Genomic DNA, 21,112 nt, shown 5'->3' with positions numbered 1-21,112 from the left:
TCCCTGTGGAGGATGAAGAGGACAAGGGTAACTCAGGAGCTACTGCGCAAGATTGCACCTGGTTTCTGCTCAGAGGACTCAATAGGACATTCCACAGACAGAGGCTCATGGGCATACAATGAAATGCTTGTTGTGGTGGTTACCCCATTAGAAAGCCTCTGAAATAGAGGTGAAACAGAGCTCGGAAGAAGAGTCATACAGACTCGAAATGTTAACTCTGTTTCGCTCTCCACCGATGTTGCCAGACCTAATGAGTTTATCCAGCACTTTCTTTTTTTTGTATAAAATTTGTCTAGTGATCATTAGGGGCGGAGATTTAGCAGGAAGCCTCTCTGTCCCATTTTCCTTTATTTCCCACCTCCTTTTACACAAGAGTATGCAGTAACTCGAAAAGCTTTGCCTTAGAAAAGTCAAATGATCTAATGATGCCTTCTGGAAGCACATGAGTGATTTTGAAGATATAATTTGCCCAGCATTTAAACTGATAGACAAATAATCAGAAGATCCAAGAGGGTGAATGGTGACTGTGGAACTTTGCAGGACTGCAGCATGGCGTAAATGGCCTAGAAATTTGAGGATGGCTAAAAAGTAGAGAGAATGCTCTCCACAACTGAATAGACAAACCAAAATTCACAAAATATTTTATCATTTTCCAACAGGTAAGCTAAGGACATCCAAAAGCTTTATTGTATCAGAGAAGAGAACTCAAAGATCAGGGTCAGTCAACATGGGATACGGGAAAAGAGCTACTTCATGCAAATCATTTAAAAATTAATAGTGGTCATATCTGAAATCTTTTAGCATCTAATATCTGTCTACATCCATGCAACAATCTTCCTCTATTTAAAGTTTGAAAAGTTTTATTTATTGTTGTCACAAGAAAGCTTACATTAACACTGCAACAAAATTACTGTGAAAATCCCCTAGCTGCCACAATCCGGCACCTGTTTGGGTACACTGAGAGAGAATTTAGCACAGCCAATGTGCGTAGCCAGCATGTCTCTTGGACTGTGGGAGGAAACCCCTACAGAGCCAGGGAGAATGTGCAGACTCCACACAGACAGTGACCCAAGCTGGGAATCAAACCTGGGTCCTTGGTATTGTGAGGCTGCAGTGCTAACCACTGTACCACCATACCACCCCATGGGCAGAATCTGACATGTAATTTCTTTATGGTGGGTTTTCACAGGCAAAAATATAGGCACAAACAGCATCCTTGTCATTTCTATAATTTCCTGCAAAAAAGTTTTCATAACATTATCACATTATCCTTTAATATTTAGTGTTCAGCGTATTACTCTTCCTATGGCTGAAGAAATGGCAGGACAAAGATGGAAGTTTGAACTAACAAACGTTTGATAATAACTTGTTAACAAATAGGTTCTCAATTTCGTAACTGATTAGCACTTGACTTGTTCAATGAAAATATTGCTTTTGCTTACCATATAAGTGATGTCTGTTGCATCGCCAATTTCCTCTATGCTTTTAATAATATCAGGAATTGTATCATTGGCTGCTATTTTAAAATGGTCGACCTTGATTGTCCTAAAACAAGGGGAAAAAATGCATTTGGGTGACAGAAAGTGTTTGTCTTTCAGTCAGTGATCTGAGTGAAATCAATGCAAACAGTTCTTACATTATGAAGGCTGGTATGTTTACTGTGCCTTGTTAAGATGTGTTACCAACTCAATAATTTCAGCAGTGACGAGACCAATTTTCAGATTGCAAAGTATTGGATATAACTTTCAACATAATCCCTTTAGACACTGTCAATAGTGACAATGTAGATATCATTCATATTCTATCAATTCAATGTACCACCAGATTTTTTCATTTGTTCGTCACTGGCTAAGTCAGCATTTATTGCCCATCCTTTATTGCCCCTGAGAAGGTGGTGGTGAGCTGCCTTCCTGAACCACTGCAGCCCATGTTATGTAAGGACTCCCACAGTGCTGCTGGAGAGGGAGTTCCAGAATCTAGTCCCAGCGAAAGAACTATTTGTGATATATTTCCAAGTCAGGATAGTGCATGACCTGGAGGGGAACTTCTAGGTGTTGCTCCCATGCATTGGCTGTCCTTGTCTTCCTAGATGTTAGAGGTTGCAGGTTTGGAAGGTGCTGAGTAACGTATCTTTGACATGGGCGGCATGGTGACACAGTTTTTAGCACTGCTGCCTCACAGCTCCAGGGACCTAGGTTCAATTCCAGCCAAGAGGGGCTGCCTAGATTGCACATTCTCCCTGTGTCTGCATGGGTTTCCTCCGGCTGCCCTGATTTCCTCCCACAGCCCAAAGATGTGCCGGTTAGGTGGATTGACCATGCTAAACTGTCCCTATATGTCCCAAGATGTGGCGATTAGATGGATCAGCCGTGGGAAATGTGACAGGTTACGGGGAAAGAACCTGTGTAAGATACATTGTTAGAGAGCGGGGCTTTCTGGCCACAGTCATCCCAAGAGTATCTGCAGAGTGCCTGAATGAAATTCACAATGAAAATCAGTGGGTGGGTCCTATCCCTGCTCGACAGGCCTGCAGCATTGTGCTGAGGGGGCCACTGTGCATGCGCCGATCTGTCAGCACCAAAATCGGCTCCACACCACCAGCCTCCTGATCACTGGTCAGCCTGATTGCTGCCCAGCACAGCTGGACTGCCGGACCTATCCGTGCCAGCCCAGATGTCCCACCACCCCCAGCCAGCCCCGATCTCCCTGGCACTCCTGATCCCACCTCCTGCCAGCCCTGGCCCCCTGGCAGTCCCAAGTAATGTCCCCAGCCTGGCAGGCCCAACCCTCCCAGCAGCACCGACTACCCCAGCCCCCCAGCCCCTCTCCCCAGGCAAATGGTCAGCCCCAATCATCCCCCATCCCTCCCTCTGCCACAGGTCCCGAATGTAGAGTGGCAGTGGGAACCATCCCCCCCCCCTCACCCCATCGGTCCCTCATACACCCTGCCCCCAATAGGTCTCAACCCCTCCGGCTCCGCTCCCTTGGAACTGCCCGATGCCCCATGGGCATTGCCACTTTGTCCCTTGTGCAGTTTCGGGGGCTCAGTTGGCAATGCCCAGGAGTTACCCTCTCCTTTACCACCGATGTCCTGAGGGGGCCTGTATGGCTTCAGTTCACTCCAGCAGGGTCAGGCTGCCAGTTCCCTGTTAGTGTAAACCCAGCTGGAGTGAACCACTCCTGGCGGGGGTGGAGGGCTGTGGGGGGGTGTTAGCGGGCCTGGAGAATTCAATCCTGGGCCTGCTAATTGGATTCAAATGAGAATTTTAATATTTAAATCAGCTCTGTGCCAATTTCCAGCACAGAAAACCTGGAGTCAGAGACGTGCGGAGGCCTTGGCACTCAGCGGGGAACCCGCTAAACAGCCTCCACTGATGTCTCTTGGCCCTCTGTGCTGCTCGAGCAGGGAAAATTGCCCCCATATAGTTTTACTTAATGTTAAATTTCAGAAAGGATGATTAAAACACGTTTTAATTGTCTTACACTGCACAAGGCAAGTATCAAACACAAAACCTCATTCCTAGTTGATGTTCCACCAATACAGGAGGGCACTGTATTGCTAACATTGGTATGGAGCAGTATTCACCCAATAGGCAGTGCGACAAATTTGGGACAGTTGTTTCTGATACGTCACGTTATTTTCACTTTCTTTTGCGCCTCATACTGCAAAGTCCTAGGAGACAGAGAGAGGGGTAACCACAGCTTAGTCTCTCAACCAAAAGTAAATGTTACCTTGAAAAGAGCAGGCCAGCTTCATACAACACTGGAAACGAGATGGTGACTGCATTGTCACTTAAAGTTTCATTTTGTTCATTGCTGTCACTGAAATATTAGAAATAGAATTCATGTCACAGAATCTTGTCTTCTGTACTTTCAGCTTAAAAACAAACCGACATGTAATCATTCCAATCTTATCTCAAGAAGTAAGTTCCTCCAGGGCTAGACAGTTCTCCTGGAACGCTACATTTTAAATTTTTGAATTAAAATACAATCTTGGTTTTTCGAGGAGCACTTGAATTTGTGTTCCAATATGCACTGTTTTCAAAAGTAACATTATTTTACCCAGTAATCTATCCTCTGTACTGCATAATAGCTTTTGCAATAATTCAACTTTAAATTGAGCCTGTTCACCTCGCGATTAGTAAGTGTTCTCCCATACCTTGTTGCCTCCAGGTGTAAGTGAACCTCACCAAGGAGATGAGAGGTATTGAATTCAAACTTCATTTTAAAAGAAACCTGAGAATATGACAGAGGAGGAAATAAATAAAACAGAAAGATAATATACTAAAAATGAGACAGGCAATGCCATTGATTCCAATCAGCATATGCATTTTGCTTGATCATAATCCCATCTATCACCTCTCAATCGCTTCTCTTCAAAAGCATGTATTAATTTGATTGAACCAGCTTTTTGCTCTTTGCTTCTGATCTTTAACTTTATGGCTGGATTTCGATTTACTTCATCTGTCAACAGCAGGATAGTTTGGTAAGGGGTGGGGAACTCAGAGGTCAATCTTGGAAGGAGTGCAATTGTTGATCAGGGGCAGTGAGGTGGATCTTAGGTGATAGTGGGATGCGGAATATCAATGCCAGGGTCGTGGTATTGGGGTAACGTAGAGGCTTGAGAAAGGGTTTGGAGATTGGAGATTGGGTGGGGTGAGGGAGGCACAGTTAAGAGAAATTGGAGACTTGGGTGGAGTAAGGGGATAGTGTTCATAGGTTTATGTGCAGCATCAGAAGTCTTACTTGAGATCAGAAGGGTTTCGGAAGTCTTGGTGTGATGGGTGGGATGAGGATCGGAGATGAGTGGCTGGTGGTCTGAGGCCGCAGCGGAGGCAGTTTAGTGAGGGATCAGTGGCCTGAGGAGATGATTGGTGCCATGGAAAAGACATCAGAGGATTGGAGAATGGAGGTACATTGAAGGCCTGGGCATGGTGGGATTGGAGGCCTGGGTGATGGTAGAGTTCAGAAGCCTCATTGGAAAGCTCAGGGAGAGCATCACAATCAATATTTAAAGTGTCAACCCAACTCCTTGGAGTGAGTTGTTAACCTATCTCCATTAAAGCCAGAAGTCACTGGTTTGGAGTTGGATTTGGGTACGGATGTTAATTTTTAAAAAATTAATTCACTACCCAATCCAAATTCACTTTATTTTTAAGTTTATTTATTAGAGTCACAAGTAGGCTTACACTAATGCTGCAATGAAGCTATTGTGAAAATCCCCATGTCGCCACGCTCCAGTGACCCAAGCTGAGAATCAATCCCAGATCCCTAGCATAGAGATAGCAGTGCTAACCACTGTACCACCATGCCGTTTTGGTTAACAGTCCCCAATAATTTAACTCTGTTTTGTGCTTACAAACAGTTCCAGCTGATTTCCCTTCTTACTCCAAATGTTCTCATTTTAACTTGAAGTCCTTTGCATCAGACAAATATGAACTATTAATAGACATTTTCAAGGTAAGGTAGGCATGGCTAACCATAAACTAAGTTAAACAAATAATACATTTGCCTGTGGAAAGTCAGAATTCAGGGCAGTATGAAATGCCAGTATAAATATTCTAAGTATTTCAAATCTTTATTCTTGGCAAAACTATCTACAATGATGGATTGCTGCTGCACTGCATCCAGATGAAAAAAGAATTATATTATGCTGCATGAAGACTGCAGATCAGGACATGCCACTGTTGGTAAAGAACACACTCTACATACAAAATGAACACTGATAAGCAGAAACAACATTATTTCACAATATAACAACTTAACCTGTAGATTCACAGAAGATCAACATAAGCACTGTCAAATTTTCCAAAATCTTCTTCAACCAAAACAAATCCATAAGAGTTTCAATACACAATTTGTGGTAATATACAAAATAACATCTAAAAATATAGTGGAATGTTGGAAAACTGCAATGAACCAGGTGCTTGTTAACAGAAAACATTAAAAAAAGGTCCTAGTGATTCCTTAAAACTGATACGAGTTAGAATTCAAATTGTTGTTCTGTTTTTGAAAGTAATACACTGCTGTCTAGATTTCCAAACAGAACAATTCCTACCTCTGCTCCAGGTTTAAGGAAGGGGTATCCAACTTTACATGTAACATTGTTTGATCCTGGCGCCATGCAATCATCATTTTGCTTCAATAAGAATAATAAAGCATGTTAGTTAATTGTTTTAACAGAGCAATGGTATTATATTTTATAAGATGATAATTATTGATTTCTGATTACAAATTTGTCCCCCACTTTCTCCTTCAGTATTGCTTTTGTTTTTCACTAGGGGAGACAATGGCCTAGTGGCATTATTGTTAGACTATTAATCCAGGAACTCAACTAATATTCTGGGGATCTGGATTCGAATCCTACCATGGTGGAATTTGAATTTAATAAAAAATATCTGGATGACCATAACTTTGCTGTTTGTCAGAAAAACTGATCTGGTTCACTAATGTCCTTTAGGGGAAGAAATCTACTATCCTTTTCTGGTCTGGCCTGCATGTGACTCCAGAGCCACAGCAATGTGCTTGACTCTCAATTGCCCTCTGAACAAGGGCAATGAGGGATGGGCAATAAATGCTGGTCAGCCAGTGACACCCATATCCCACGAATGAATAAAAAAAACTTAAATGATTCAGTCTTATGGACTATTCCTCAGTCAGGAAGGTTGCCTGTCTACTTGTTACTGGGGTTCTGTCTATGTCTCTGGTATTTGTGCACTGGTGAAGTTGCCTTTCACAGATGACAAAGACAAAGACTCACATGGAAGTCATGGTATGTTGTAAATGAAACAGCATCAGCAAATACTTATAATCCCAACTTCCTTTCCTTCCTCTGGGTTACTACCTTGCCTCTGCACAGTGGTTAGCCCTGCTGCCTCACAGCACCAGGGCTCAGGATAGAGCCCTGCTTGGGTCACTGTCTGTGCGGAGTCCGCATGTTCCCCTCATGTCTGTGTGGGTTTCCTTTGGGTGCTCCAGTTTCCTCCCTTAGTCCAAAAGACGTGCTGGTCAGGTGCATTAGCCACACTAAGTTCTCCCCCAGTGTATCCAAATAGGCACTGGAGTGTGGCGAATAGGGGATTTTCACAGTAACTTTATTGGAGTGTTAATGTAAGCCTACTTGTGACTAATAAGTAAGCAAATAAATGAAATAAATAAATAGTACATTTCTCAGACAATCCAACTGAGTTGTAAGAAAATACTTAGGAACAATTTTCATCTGAGGTGGTCTGATGTACAGGACTGATAAATAAAAATTGTTATTGGCCATGAAAGTGATTATTTCAGTGTACATATTCAATAGCTGTTTGAAAGAAAATGTATTTAAAATTCATCATCCAATTATATCAGGATAGGTTCTACAAATTATTCATGATCACCCATGTATAATTGAAAACTAATCTGTCATTTAGATTTTTGCAATTGTGGAACAGGAACAGTTGACTCTGCTTACTGTCAGTATGGATCTGAACATCAGGACATTACAGGTTCAATAATTTAAATTTAAGGCTCATTACTATTCACTGTCATTGCAAGTACTGTAAAATGTGAAGACTGAGATGAAAGAGAAATGGATTGTTGGAGTGCTAATGCAAGGTGGCATTGCTAAACAGCTTGAGACACTTTACAGCATGAATAACATAACAAAGACTCTCAAGAGCAATCTAGCCTTTTTAGATTTCTTGGGATGAGATTCTTTATTTTTGTAAGTAGTGTATGGCAGACCCCTACAATTGCTCTAGGGTTTGCCCTCAATCACAGTCAATTCTTGCTACACAATTTGTTAATCAAAAAAAATCCACAATTTCAGAGGATGGATTACCAGCACTGAAGTAGTCATTGAAGAAAATACTCCATTTTGGCCGACAAACAAATTTAGATCACTTCTCTACATTGCTATTATCAAGCAGTGGCACGGAGGGTTAGGGATAGAGGCTTACAATTACTACATCTCAGACATTGTTATGAAGTGAGGGAATAAGAATTGCCCTATTTGGCACTCAACAGTGCCCTGTACACAGAGAAGGCACGTCTGGTAGGTGAAAACATTATGCATTAATGTGACCTGAACTACCCACGGGCACTGCCAAATTTGGAAGGAGTTTATTGACATCAATAAAGCAGCCAGGATAAGATAACCTACTGGTATCTTACACAAAATAGATGGGTTAAGTATACTTATCACAAAATTAAAGTAAGATACTGTGAATGCTGAAAATCTGAAATTTGAAAACAAAACTAAGTACTGGAAATCCTCAACAGGTCTAGCAGCATCTGTGAAGAGAGAAAATTAGAGGTAATGCTTTTAGTTGAGTAAGGCTCACTGGCATTTCTGAAGAGATGTATTTGACTCAAAACATTAAATGTGTTTTGTTTACCACAGATGCTGCCAGACCTGCAGAGGACTTCCTGTTTTTATTTGATACTTGACATATGCTGTTTCTTTTCCCTGAGGTAAAGCACTTTACCTACATTATAGCTCTTCTAATGTTTGCCTTGAATGCCCATTCTGCAGTATTTCACAAGATCAAGTTGCAACATATCACTGAAAGTGCCTTGGTGCAATTACAAAAAAAAATCCTTTCCTGAAAAACCAGGTACATTAGATATGTTTATTTGTCTGTGAACTTGAGATGGGTGCAGGATGGCCATTTGGGTGTCACTGTGTTCACTTCTGATCCACATTACCTCTTGCTTGCAGGATAGGGTATCTAAAGAAGCATGTTGGACCGAGAGGAGGGCCTTACAACTCTAAACCTTTGAGTGTGTCAAAGGAACTATCCCCACAATTTCTACATTGCATAAGTGACAACACTTCAGAAAGGGCTTCACTGGCTGTAAAAGCGCTTTGAGACATCTGGAGGTTGTAAAAGGCAGTACATAAATGAAGGGCTGTTTACTTTCTTTGGATTGAAAACAAATTGATGCCTTCATCAGGTTGAAGGTCAATACCTCACTATCCATATTCTTTTATTGCCACATGCCTCACCCTCACTTAGGTACGGAGTCAACTGCAAAACAGTGTTCTGCAGCTTAAGTAATATTTTAAGCGGAATCATGCAGCCAATATTCTAATACATCCTAGCAGCTGTTCTTGCCAGCGGTCAGAGAACTTATTGAGCTAAACAAAATTGGCAAATAAGATTTTTTTTCTTACAGGTCTTGGATCTATATGGTCCATGTAGAAGAAAGAAAACATCTAGGACATCTATAAACATTGGTACAGACATAAAACTAACTAGCCTGACTGGTGTTCCTTTACTGCCATGGTCTCTTGCAGTCTTCTGCCACAATATATGTTGAAGGCCTTGATTTAAACCTTAAAGGATCTATTTCTCTGCTATCTATGCTAAGCAAGATATTGAGAATGATGAGGATTCTGGCTGGACACAATTACGTGAAGGTTATTACTAACAACAGCTATATACAGCTCCGCACAGGCCTTGATCTAGCATGGGTCTCAACAGTCACAGAGGTCGATTGTTTGCCCATATGCCTGACTCATGAGGAATACACAACATTTTGCTAATACAGAGTCACAGACAGTCGTGAACATTTGCAATGGAGATCACAGGCAAGAATGGACATCTAACATGGAGGCTGTACCTTGTATCCACCAGCCTTACATACTGATGTAACGTTGATGTCACTATGCAGCTTCTTAAAGGTCCATGTCATTGTCTGTTTTTGCATGCAGACAATATCACAATACTCACCTCAACTCCAGTGAAATAGATGTTTTTAGAAAAGTTCACAGTTATTCTTGAGTTGTAGGCATTTTCCTTTTTGTTTATTAATGTAATCGCCAGACTGAATTTTTTCTGATTGGATTGGACGATGTGTGGATTTGTGCTGTAATTTAAGAACAATATTTGTCATTTTAAGATGGTGAAAAAATACTGGGGGCAATTCTCCACCAGGCTTCAGGTAGTGCCGAAGGGGTGGGGCCGAATGGAAGCAGGGCCTTGAGGGGGGTAGGTGCTTATAGGCGTGGAGCCTGATGGGGGAGATTGGTGGGGGAAGGGAGGAAGGCCAACAACTGGGGCTAACCATCGGGTGCAGGGGGGCAGCCTGCTGGGGGTGTCAGGGCTGCAAAGTTGGGAGGCGTGCGGTTGAGACTGCGGGGTGGGGGGGTGGTGGATGGTTGGCACTGCAGGGTGGGGGGGGGTGCTCAGAACTGCTGGTGAAGGGGGCTGGAAATTGGGTGGTGGGGTGGGAGATCGGGGCATGGGAGTGAGAGAGCTGGCGATGTGGGGGTCGCAGGGTTGGCCAGCGATCAAGCCAATAGACATTGATGTAACTATTTTATATTTTAACCCATATTACCTGTCACCCTTCACATCCACCTGGGCAAAAAGCATCAAGTCATTGATGCACTCCCCATCTTCTCCACAATCCTTTGTGAAAAATACCTGTTGGAGCATGTTTAAAGAGTGTTAGAGAATATATTAAAGGAATAAGCCACACTGATTAGAAATATCTATATTCAAGAAAGGGAATAGAGAAAGCCCAGGTAATTATCGACCGGTGAGTCTAACCTCAGTGGTTGGTAAGTTGATGGTAAAGATCCTGAGAGACAGGATTTATGAACATTTAGAGAAGTATAGTACGATCAAAAGTAGTCAGCACAGCTTTGTTAAAGGCAGATCATGCCTTATGAGCCTGGTTGAGTTTTTTGAAAATGTGACTAAACACATTGACGAAGGAAAAGCAGTGGGTGTGGTTTATACGGACTTCAGCAAGGTGTTCGATAAGATCCCCCATGCAAGGCTTATTGAGAAAGTGAGGGGGCATGGGATCCAAGGGGACATTGCTTTGTGGATCCAGAACTGACTGGTCCACAGAAGGCACAGAGTGGTTGTAGATGGGTCTTTTTCTGCATGGAGGCCGGTCACCAGTGGAGTGCCCCAGGGATCTGTTCTTGCTCTTTGTGATTTTTATAAATGACCTGGATGAGCAAGTGGAGGGATGGGTTGGTAAGTTTGCCGATGACACGAAGGTTGGAGGTGTTGTGGATAATTTGGAGAGATGTCAGAAGTTGCAGCGTGACATAATAGGGTGCAAGACTGAGTGGAGAAGTGGCAGATGGACTTCAACCCAGATAAATGTGTACTGGTACATTTTGGCAGGTCCATTGGGATGAAGGAATATAATATTAAGGTAAGACTCTTAGCAGTGTGGAAGATCTGAAGGATCTTGGGGTCCGGGTTCATAGGACTCTCAAATCAGCTTCGCAGGTAGAGGATGTGGTTAAGAAGGCGTATGGTGTACAGGCCTTCATCAATCGAGGGACTGAGTTTAGGAGTCGGGAGGTAATGCTGCAGCTTTATAAGACCCTGGTCAGACCTCATTTGCAGTACTGTGCTCAGTTCTGGTCGTCTCATTACAGGAAGGATGTGGAAGCCATAGAAAGGGTGCAGAGGAGATTTATAAGAATGTTACCTGGATTGGGTGGGATGCCTTATGAGGATAGGTTGAGAGAGCTCGGTCTTTTCTCCTTGGAGAGACGAAGGATGAGAGGGGACCTAATAGAGGTGTATAAGATGTTGAGAGGTATTGATTGGGTGGATTCTCAGATGCTTTTTCCCAGGGCTGAAATGACTGCCACAAGAAGACACAGGTTTAAGGTGCTGGTGAGTAGGCACAGAGGAGATGTCAGGGGTAAGTTTTTCACTCAGAGGCTGGTGGGTGATTGGAATCGGCTGCTGTCGGTGGTGATGGAGGCAAATTCGATAGGGTCTTTTAAGAGACTTCTGGATGAGTACATGGGACTTAATAGGATTGAAGGTTATAGGTAAGCCTAGTAGGTTGAGATATGATTGGTGCAACTTGTGGGCCGAAGGGCCTGTTTGTGCTGTAGTTTTTCTATGATTCTATAATATGTTTAGTGAGGAAAATGCTCTTGTTTTGAGTGTGAGAAGTTGTTTAGATTTGGTACAGCAAAGCAGTACTTTAAATATAAATGTAAACATGCCAGATGTGGAGCCAGTTACTGACAGTATAATGTCTCATGGGTTCATCACTAACCAGAAACATTAAGCCCATAGCAAAATAGACCAATAATGACCAGGAAATACATACCACAAAAGGAAATCAGTACAGCTCTCTCATTTCTAGAAGGCAGCTCACTACCATCTTCTGAAGGGCAATTGGAGTGGGTAATAAATGTTGGCCTAGCCAGTGATGCCCCGCCATTCAGCCGTTTCCCTTAAGAAACAATTCACATGTTGTCTCTCCCGCATTCTCTCCCTGTATCCATACACTTTCCTTGTTTTCAGATATTTAAGAAATGTAGAAAATGTGATCATATTTATGATGTAGGAAAATGCCACAATGTCCACTGTGCCTGTGCCAAGCAAGGAACGAGCTACCCAGCCTAATCCCATTTTTGAGCATTTGGGTTGCAGCCCTGGAGGTTAGACGTGCCTTTCCAAACACCTTATAATTGGATTGAGGGTTTCTGCTTTCACTGGCCTTTCACACAATGAATTTCAGATATGTACCACCCTCTGGGTGAAATTGTTTTTCCTCATCTCCTCTTTAATCCTTCTACCAATCATTTAAAATCTATGCCCCTTGTCACTGACCTCTCTGCTAAGGGAAGTAGGTCTTTCCCACCCACTATATCCAAGACCCTCATAATCTTGTGCACCTCTATCTAAATCTCCCCTCAGCCTCTTCTATTCCAAGGAGAACAATTCCAGCCTAAACAATCTTTCCTTAGAGTTGTAATTTTTCAATCCAAGCAAAATCTTCATAAATTTTACCCTACTCTCTCTGGTGCAATTACATCTTTTATGTAAAGAAATGACCAATACTCAAGTTGCGGCCTAACTAGAGATCTATACAGCTCCAACATAGCTTCCCTGCTCTTATATTCTACTAATAAATGAAAGGGCTCCTTTTGTTTTTATACCCACCTTATCTGCTTGCCTTGCTATCTTCAGGATCTATGGATATGCATTCCAAGATCCCTCACTTCCTCTACATCTTTCAGTATCATCCCAATTATTGTGTAATCCTCTGCCTTCTTTGGCCTCCCCAAATGCATCACATTACACTTTTCTGGGTTGAATTCCATTTTCCACTTCTTTCTTGACCAATCGATTGCTATCTTCCTGGTAATCTACATCTTCCCTCCTCACTATTAACCATGTGGTCAACGTTTTTGTCATTCACAATTTTGTTGATCATGCACTGCTCATTTAAGTTAAATTTATTAATTGTACCAAAAGAAGTGGAGGCCTAGCACTGAGCCCTGTAGATCCTCCCTGGCGTAAACACAGTAAGAAGTCTCACAACACCAGATTAAAGTTCAACAGGTTTATTTGGTAGCAAATGCCACCAACTGTTCCTTCGTCAGGTGGCACGTGGGGGTTGGTGGCTGTACAAAGCTGAGCTAAAACCGCTGGAAGTGGATACCATATTGTCATCCTTTGTGGGGGGAGTAGTTTTGGTTGGAAGGCCAGAAATAATTCTTCTGACATGAGAAGACACAGGGAAGAAGCTGGGAGATCCTAGAGCAACATGAAGAAGGTGGTTCTATGACCCATTTTGTTTTGTTACCTACAAATTGGTCATTTTCAGCACTACAGGTGGAATATTAGAGTTCACCATTTGTTGAAAAAGTACTTTTGATTAATACATTCTGGCAACTTTCCAAACAAAAAACACAACTGGATTAGATAAATTGTAGAATATTGTATTACCCAAGCTTTCTTTTCACTTGGTAAGCTGGCATCTAGAACAGGTCCTTTCTCTGGATTTGATTGTGCAAATTTCACCAGAATCTCTACAGGGTTTAAAAAATCGGGAGCATCCTGAAATGAAAACAGAGAGAAATTATAATCACATTAAAGTGTATTTACTAGTCACAAGCAGGCTTACATTAACACTGCAATGAAGTTACTGTGAAAATCCATTAGTCGCCACACTCCTGTGCCTATTCAGATACACTGAGGGAGAATTTAGCATGGCCAATCCACCGAACCTGCACATCTTTGGACTGTGGGAAGGAAGCGGAGCACCTGGAAGAAACCTGTCAGACATGGGGAGAACGTGCAAACTCCACACAATGACCCAAGATAGGAATCGAACCTGGGTCCCTGGTGCTGAGAGGCAGCAGTGCTAACCACTGAGCCACCATGCAACCCCACAGAGAACGAGTAGCTGCACATTGAGATCAGTAACATACAAAGGGGAGTCACAATGTAACGATAAAGCAGCAGCAGTCATGTACATTAGTCTGCCACAAAAGGGGTGGTGGTGACAAAGTGGCATTATCACTGGACTAGAAATCCAGAGACCTGGGTTTGAACCACGGCAGATGGTGAAATTTGAATTCAATAAAACTCTGAAATTAAAATCTAATGATTACCATGAAACCATTGTCAATTGTTGTAAAAACCCCATCTGGTTCACTGATGTCGTTTAGGGGAGAAAATCTGTCGTTCTTACCCAGTCTGGCCTAAATGTGACTCCAGACCCACAGCAATGTAGTTGACTCTTAAATGCCCTCAGAGATGGGCAATAAATGCTGGCCCAGCCAGTGATGCCCACATCCCATGAATGATTTTTTTAAAACAAGAGAGAGTTAAGCAGAATGGTTGTGTACAAAAAGAATAACCAGAAACATAGTAACAAAACAGACACAAATTAATGTCTGATGAAGGATGATTCTGATGAAAGGTCAGTGATCTGAAACATTGGAGACAAATTGTAACCCCCAGGGTTTGGATAGACTGAAATGTAAAAGTTTTAGAAACTTTCAGACCCCACCTTGACCCAGCTCCAAGGCATCTGGGTTTAATGAATACAGGGGACAGATGACCTACCTGCTCCCAGGACACAGGTTGTCCATTGTCCACTGAAATTTCATTACAAAGCTGTACGTCCTTAAATGGGGCCTTCATTGTACTAACTGGCTACCCATGGGAATGAGTCAGAGAGCCAACCTAATGCTGCTCCACCTTATTATTCTGGATCTTCATCTCCAACTCGGTGATCATGCAACCAGGGAACTGCATCCCGTTAACTCTGTTTCTCTTTCCAAAGATATTATTAGATCTATCAAGTGTTTTCATCTTTTTCAGTGATGAAGGACAAGACAGTTATCAGAGTTTTGCCGTTGACTGCCTGGAAACATTAAGCCCAATAACAATAGTTCAACTCAACCTCACTTGAAACCTATTAATTCATTATAGCAAGGGCTATTGAACTTGAATCTAAGATCTTGCTGGTGATACTTGCTCAGCATTGAACTCAGGACCAGTTTCTTGTCAGGTAGGCTTACCGGATCTGTAAAAGCAAAGTATGATTTACTTGCCAACATGTAGAAGACATGTCCAACGCAGCTATGCAAGTTTACGGTGATATTTCCTTGGATATTTTTGTCATGTGTTTCATTAAAGAGCCCCCTGGAGACACGACGTGCAGAGTCTATTGTTACACTGTATTCAAGAACTGGAATGGAAAACAATATTAAATGTATTTACGATCAGACACTGAAATTAGGTTCATAGTTGATGCAAAGTCTCTGTTGACTTCTCATTAGCAATTGTGATTACGCTTATCAATTTAGTTTGAGAAATTATCATGCCACAAAAACTGAGGGGGATTTCTTCTGATTGGGGCACCCTGTATCCCCAGTGAAATGTCCTCCTCTTCCTCATCAATGAACTTCCTCATCGGATCCTGCCTGCCTGGCATCAGTGAGACCAACCCAATTCACTCCAGACCAGACCTTGCTCCACCTTGCTGCTGCTACCTGGTTGCAGTTCCAGCAGTGGCTGTCATTTTTCGTTTGTTCATTCATAGGAAGTGGGTGTCATTGGCTGGGCCAGCATTTATTGCCCATCTGTAATCCATATGAGAAGGTGGTGGTGAGCTGCTTTCTCGTAACTCTGTGGTCCCTAAGGTGTACCCACAGTGCAGTTAGGGAGCGAGTTCCAGGAATGGACTCAAAATCCACCCAGGTAGGGTTGCCCCTGGCTATCGCCATGGCCACTGCCGCTGCAATTTTAGTTCAGCCCAATCAGTGTCTTTTAATCCCTGGTTTGCTATCCGCGAGAATACTTCAGCATGATTTACTTCAGCATGATGTAGGGATATGGGGTAGGGCCTGGGTGGGATTGTGTTGGGTGCAGACTCAATAGGCTGACGGGCCTCTTTCTGCACTGTAGGGTTCTCTGATTGGCTGCTAGCCTGTTTGATGGCATCACTGTTGCTGGCACATTGACTTCACACCAGAGTTTAACAGGTGCCAGGGAAAGGGAATTTGATGATTTAGAGATTACTGGATTTTTGCGGAGAACTTTCTTTGAGATCAACAGCAAGTGCTGTCATTTCACTGCTCTCTGAATTCCTGGGCAATATTGCACACAATGTTTTGTATATGTAGATGTCCAGAGGCACTTCATTTTCCCAAAGTGGAATACTTAGTTTTCTTGGTTCCACACGAAACAATGCTACAATCTCTGTTAACATACCAAATGGCTCCGTAGATTCTTCAGCAGACTTCAGGCTGACACTAAAACAAATCTCAGCTGCAATGCACACTGTTGGTTTCTCATTAATTGTGCAGTTCTTATTCTGCATATTGATCTTGCTGGGCTGAAATTTCAGCTTGCTAATCGTCACTTGAGCAATGTTGCGGGACCTGGGAAAAGATTTTAAACATAGTCATAAAAATCATGCACTATTTTCAAATATTCATGGCAGTCACTTTATGCACATAATTGCAATACATTCTGAGATTAATAATCAAACTCACAGTTGCTTAAAGAAAGAGCTGCCATCAACATTTTAGATTTGTGCCTTTGAGCCAATGCTTTTTGGATGCCTAAAATGTAACCTATGGTTTAAAACTTATTTTACTGACAAGTTATCTCTGAAAGTCATTTTGTTCGTCGGAGCAAGCAGAGAGGAACGATTTGTGGCAGGAGTGTGAAAGTAAGCGATTGATTTTTTTGTCTTAGTTTTTCACGGGGTTTCCCTTTTTCTGAGTTTTTTAACAGTAAAGCGGAAGTAGGCTGCAGGGTGACCTGGGAAGGGTTTGTTAGAGCGCGAGGTTTAAAAAGCAGGCCGCACTATACAGCGGGCAGCGTTGGTAGCAGGCAGCAGAGTGAGCAGGTAGCAGAATGAGAGCTAAGAACATAAGAAATAGGAGCAGGAGCAGGCCATCTAGCCCTTCGAGCTTGCCCCGCCATTCAATAAGATCATGGCTGATCTGTCGTGGCTCAGTTCCACTTTCCCGCTTTCTCCCCATAGCCCTTAATTCCCCTGTCTATCAGAAACCTATCTACCTGTGACTTAAAGGGCTTTAAAGCTAAAGGGCTTTGGCTCAACGGGCTTAGGTGGAAATGGGCGAGGCAGGGTAGGTTTAGTTCTTAGTTTCTTTTCTGTGTTCTTTGAAGAAAAGGGGAATTATGAGTGTGAGGCCAGTTTGTTGTTCTCGGATGTGGAAGGTCCTGGAATCTCCTAGCCGGATGTCCATATCTGTGTCGGGTGCGTTGAGCTGAGGCTCCTAAGGGAACCGGAGCTTCAGCATGAGGACTTTCGTCTGCTCAGGTAGAACTTTCGTCTCCTCAGGAGGTGATAGACAGGAGTTACAGGCAGGTGGTCACACCAGGGCCACGGGAGGCAGGCAAGTGGGTCACGGTTAGGAAGGGGAAAGCTCAGGTGCTAGCGAGCACCCCGGTGGATGTGCCCCTTCACAATAAGTACTCCCGTTTGAGTACTGTTGGGGGGAACAGCCCACCTGATGGAAGCAGAAGTGGCCATGTCTCCGGTGTGGAGTCTGGCCCTGTAGCTCAGGAGGGAAAGGACAGGCAGAGGAAAGCAATAGTGATAGGGAACTCTACAGTGAGGGGGTCGGACAGGTGATTTTGTGGAGGCAGTTGAGAAAATCGAATGGTAGTTTGCCTCCCTGGTGCCGGATCCAGGATATTTCTGATTGCATCCAACAAATCCTGAAGTGGGAGGCAGAGGAGCCAGAGGTCGTGGTACATACTGATACTGCTGACATAGGTAGGAAAAGGGAAGGGGTCATGAAAAGAGAATATAGAGAGTTAGGTACAGAGTTGAGAAGAAGGAACATGAAGGTAGTAATCTTGGGATTGCTGCCGGTGCCATGAGAAAGTGAGCGCAGGAAAGCAGGAATGGAGTGAGGAGGAGGGTAAATGCATGGCTGAGGAATTGGAGCAGGGAGCAGGGATTCAGGTTTCTAGATCATTGGCACCTCTTTTGGGGCAGGTGTGGCCTATACAAAAAGGACGGGTTGCACTTGAATCCCAAGGGGACCAATATCCTGGCAAGGAGGTTTGCTAAGGCTATTGGTGAGAGTTTAAACTAGAATGGTTGGGGGGAGGGAATCAAAGTGAAGTGACTGGGAGAGAGGAGGTTAGCTCACAAATAGAGAGAGCTTGTCGACAGTGTGAGAGGCAGGATAGGCAGGTGATGGAAAAGGGGAGCGCTCAGACTGAAGGTTTGATATGGACCTATTTTAATGCAAGGAGTGTTGTGAACAAAATGGATGAGCTTAGAGCCTGGATCGCTGCTTGGAAATGTGATGTGGTGGCCATTACAGAGACCTGGATGATTCAAGGTCAGGACTGGTTACTTCAAGTGCCGGGTTTCAAATGTTTCAGAAGGGACAGGGAGGGAGGAAAAAGAGGTGGGGGAGTGGCACTGTTGATCAGAGATAGTGTCACAGCTGTAGAAAAGATGGACACCATGGAGGGATTGTTTACGGAGTCTCTATGGGTGGAGGTTCGGAACAGGAAGGGGTCATTAACTTTACTGGGTGTTTTCTATAAGCCGCCCAATAGTAACAAGGATATTGAGAAGCAGATAGGGAAACAGATCCTGGAAAGATGTAATAATAACAGAGTTGTCGTGATGGGAGACTTTAACTTCCCAAACATCGATTGGAATCTCCTTAAGGCAAGGGGTTTAGATGAGGAGGAGTTTGTTAGGTGTGTTCAGGAAGGTTTCCTGACATAGTATGTGGATAAGCCTACAAGAGGAGAGGCTGTTCTTGATTTGGTATTGGGAAATGAACCTGGACAGGTGTCAGATCGCTCAGTGGGAGAGCATTTTGGGGATAGTGATCATAATTCTATCTCCTTTACATTGGCATTGGAGAGAGATAGGATCAGACAAACTTGGAAACTGCTTAATTGGAGTAAGGGGAATTATGAGGCTATCAGGCAGGAAATTAAAGGCATAAATTGGAAAGAGGTTTTCTCAGGGAAATGTATAGAAGAAATGTGGCAAATTTTCAAGGAATATTTGTCTGGAGTTCTGTACAGCAACATTCCAATGAAACAGGGAAATTATGGTAGGCTAAAGGAACCGTGGTGCATGAAAGCTGTAATGAATTTAGACAAGAAGAAAAGAAAAGCTTACAAAAGGTTCAGGGAGCCACGTAATGCTAGAGATCTGAAAGAGTATATGGCTAGCAGGAAGGCTCTCCTAATTTCCTTCTTGCTGGAAGGGGTCATGAGAAGGCCTTGGCAGGTAGGATTAAGGAAAACCCCAAGGCATTCTAGAAGTACGTGAAGAGCAAAAGGATGAGATGTGAAGGAATAGGACCTATCAAATGTGACAGTGGGAAAGTTTGTATAAAGCCGGTAGAAATTGCAGAGGGACTCAATGAATACTTTACTTCAGTATTCACAGTGGAAAAGGATCTTGGTGGTTGTAGTACAGACTTGCAGCGGACTGAAAAGCTTGAGCATGCAAACATTAAGAAAGAGGATGTGTTGGAGCTTTTGAAAAGCATCAAGTTAGATAAGTCGCCGGGACTGGATGGGATATACCCCAGGTTACTGTGGGAAGCGAGGGAACAGATTGCAGAGCCTCTGGCAATGATCTTTGCATCATCAATGGAGAGAGGAATGGTTCCAGAGGATTGGAGGATTGCGGATATGGTCCCTTTATTTAAGAAAGGGAGAAGAGATAGCCCAGGAAATTATAGACGAGTGAATCTAACCTTAGTAGTTGGTAAGTTGATGGAGAAGATCCTGAGAGGCAGGATTTATGAACATTTGGAGACGTATAGTACGATCAAGAATAGTCAGCGCAGCTTTGTCAAAGGCAGATTGTGCCTTTTCAAGCCTGATTGAATTTTTTGAGAATGTGCCTAAACATGTAGGAAGGAAGAGCAGTAGATGTGGTTTATATGGACTTCAGCAAGGCATTTGATAAGATGCCCCATACAAGGCTTATTGAGAAAGTGAGGGGGCATGAGATCCAAGGGGACATTGCTCTGTGGATTCAGAACTGGCTTGCCCACAGAAGGCAAAGAGTGGTTGTAGATGGGTCTTTTTCTGCATGGAGGTCAGTCACCAGTGGAGTGCTCATGGGATCTGTTTTGGGACCCTTGCTCTTTGTGATTTTTATAAATGACCTGGATGAGGGTGCACTAAAAAAGTTGATTCGCTGGTTAAAAGGAAAAAGGAGGCTTATGTCAGGATGAGACTTGAGGGCTCAGGTAGTGCACTGGAAAGCTTTAGATTGGCTAGGAGGGAGTTAAAGAGTGAGTTAAGAAGAGCTAAAAGAGGACACGAGAAGACTTTGGCTGATAGGATTAAGGAGAATCCTAAGGCGTTCTATAGATATGTTAAGAACAGAAGATTGGTTAGGGCAAGATTAGGGCCAGTTAGAGACAGCAGTGGGAAGTTATGTGTGGAACCGGAAGAGATTGGAGAGGCATTGAACCAATATTTCTCTTCGGTATTCACGCAGGGAGACATAAATGTAGCTGTGGAGAACACTGAGTTACAGGGTTGTAAACTGGATAGTATTGCAGTTGATAAGGAGGATGTGCTAGATATTCTTGAGGGTTTGAAAATAGATAAGTCCCCTGGGCCAGACGGGATTTACCCTAGGATTCTCTGGGAGGCAAGAGAGGCGATTGCAGAGCCTCTGGCTCTGATCTTCAGGTCGTCGTTGGTCACAGGTATAGTGCCAGAAGATTGGAGGATAGCGAATGTTGTCCCATTGTTTAAGAAGGGGAACAGAGACTTCCCCGGGAATTATAGACCGGTGAGTCTTACTTCCGTTGTGGGCAAAGTTTTAGAAAAAATTATTAGGGATAGGATTTATAGTT

The 21,112-nt window shown here is 43.2% G+C and overlaps 1 protein-coding gene across 1 annotated transcript in view; it reads right to left on the bottom strand.

Moving 5' to 3' along the window:
* itga1 (integrin, alpha 1) overlaps nucleotides 1-21,112 on the bottom strand; it is a 181,416-nt gene that overhangs the window by 21,351 nt on the left and 138,953 nt on the right. The window contains exons 17-25 of the mRNA XM_080185552.1: nucleotides 16,488-16,657; nucleotides 15,326-15,462; nucleotides 13,710-13,820; nucleotides 10,327-10,412; nucleotides 9,717-9,852; nucleotides 6,059-6,139; nucleotides 4,160-4,236; nucleotides 3,733-3,822; nucleotides 1,443-1,545 (exon numbers count right to left, since the gene is read on the bottom strand). Of these exons, the coding sequence (XP_080041678.1) occupies nucleotides 1,443-1,545; nucleotides 3,733-3,822; nucleotides 4,160-4,236; nucleotides 6,059-6,139; nucleotides 9,717-9,852; nucleotides 10,327-10,412; nucleotides 13,710-13,820; nucleotides 15,326-15,462; nucleotides 16,488-16,657 (991 nt within the window). The remainder of the gene's footprint in view (nucleotides 1-1,442; nucleotides 1,546-3,732; nucleotides 3,823-4,159; nucleotides 4,237-6,058; nucleotides 6,140-9,716; nucleotides 9,853-10,326; nucleotides 10,413-13,709; nucleotides 13,821-15,325; nucleotides 15,463-16,487; nucleotides 16,658-21,112) is intronic.

Source organism: Carcharhinus amblyrhynchos, chromosome 1, assembly GCF_965287045.1.
Source record: "Carcharhinus amblyrhynchos chromosome 1, sCarAmb.v2.hapA, whole genome shotgun sequence".
Taxonomy (NCBI): domain Eukaryota; kingdom Metazoa; phylum Chordata; class Chondrichthyes; order Carcharhiniformes; family Carcharhinidae; genus Carcharhinus; species Carcharhinus amblyrhynchos.
The sequence above is the reverse complement of the archived record's forward strand: the minus strand, read 5'-3'. Positions and strand labels throughout refer to the sequence as shown.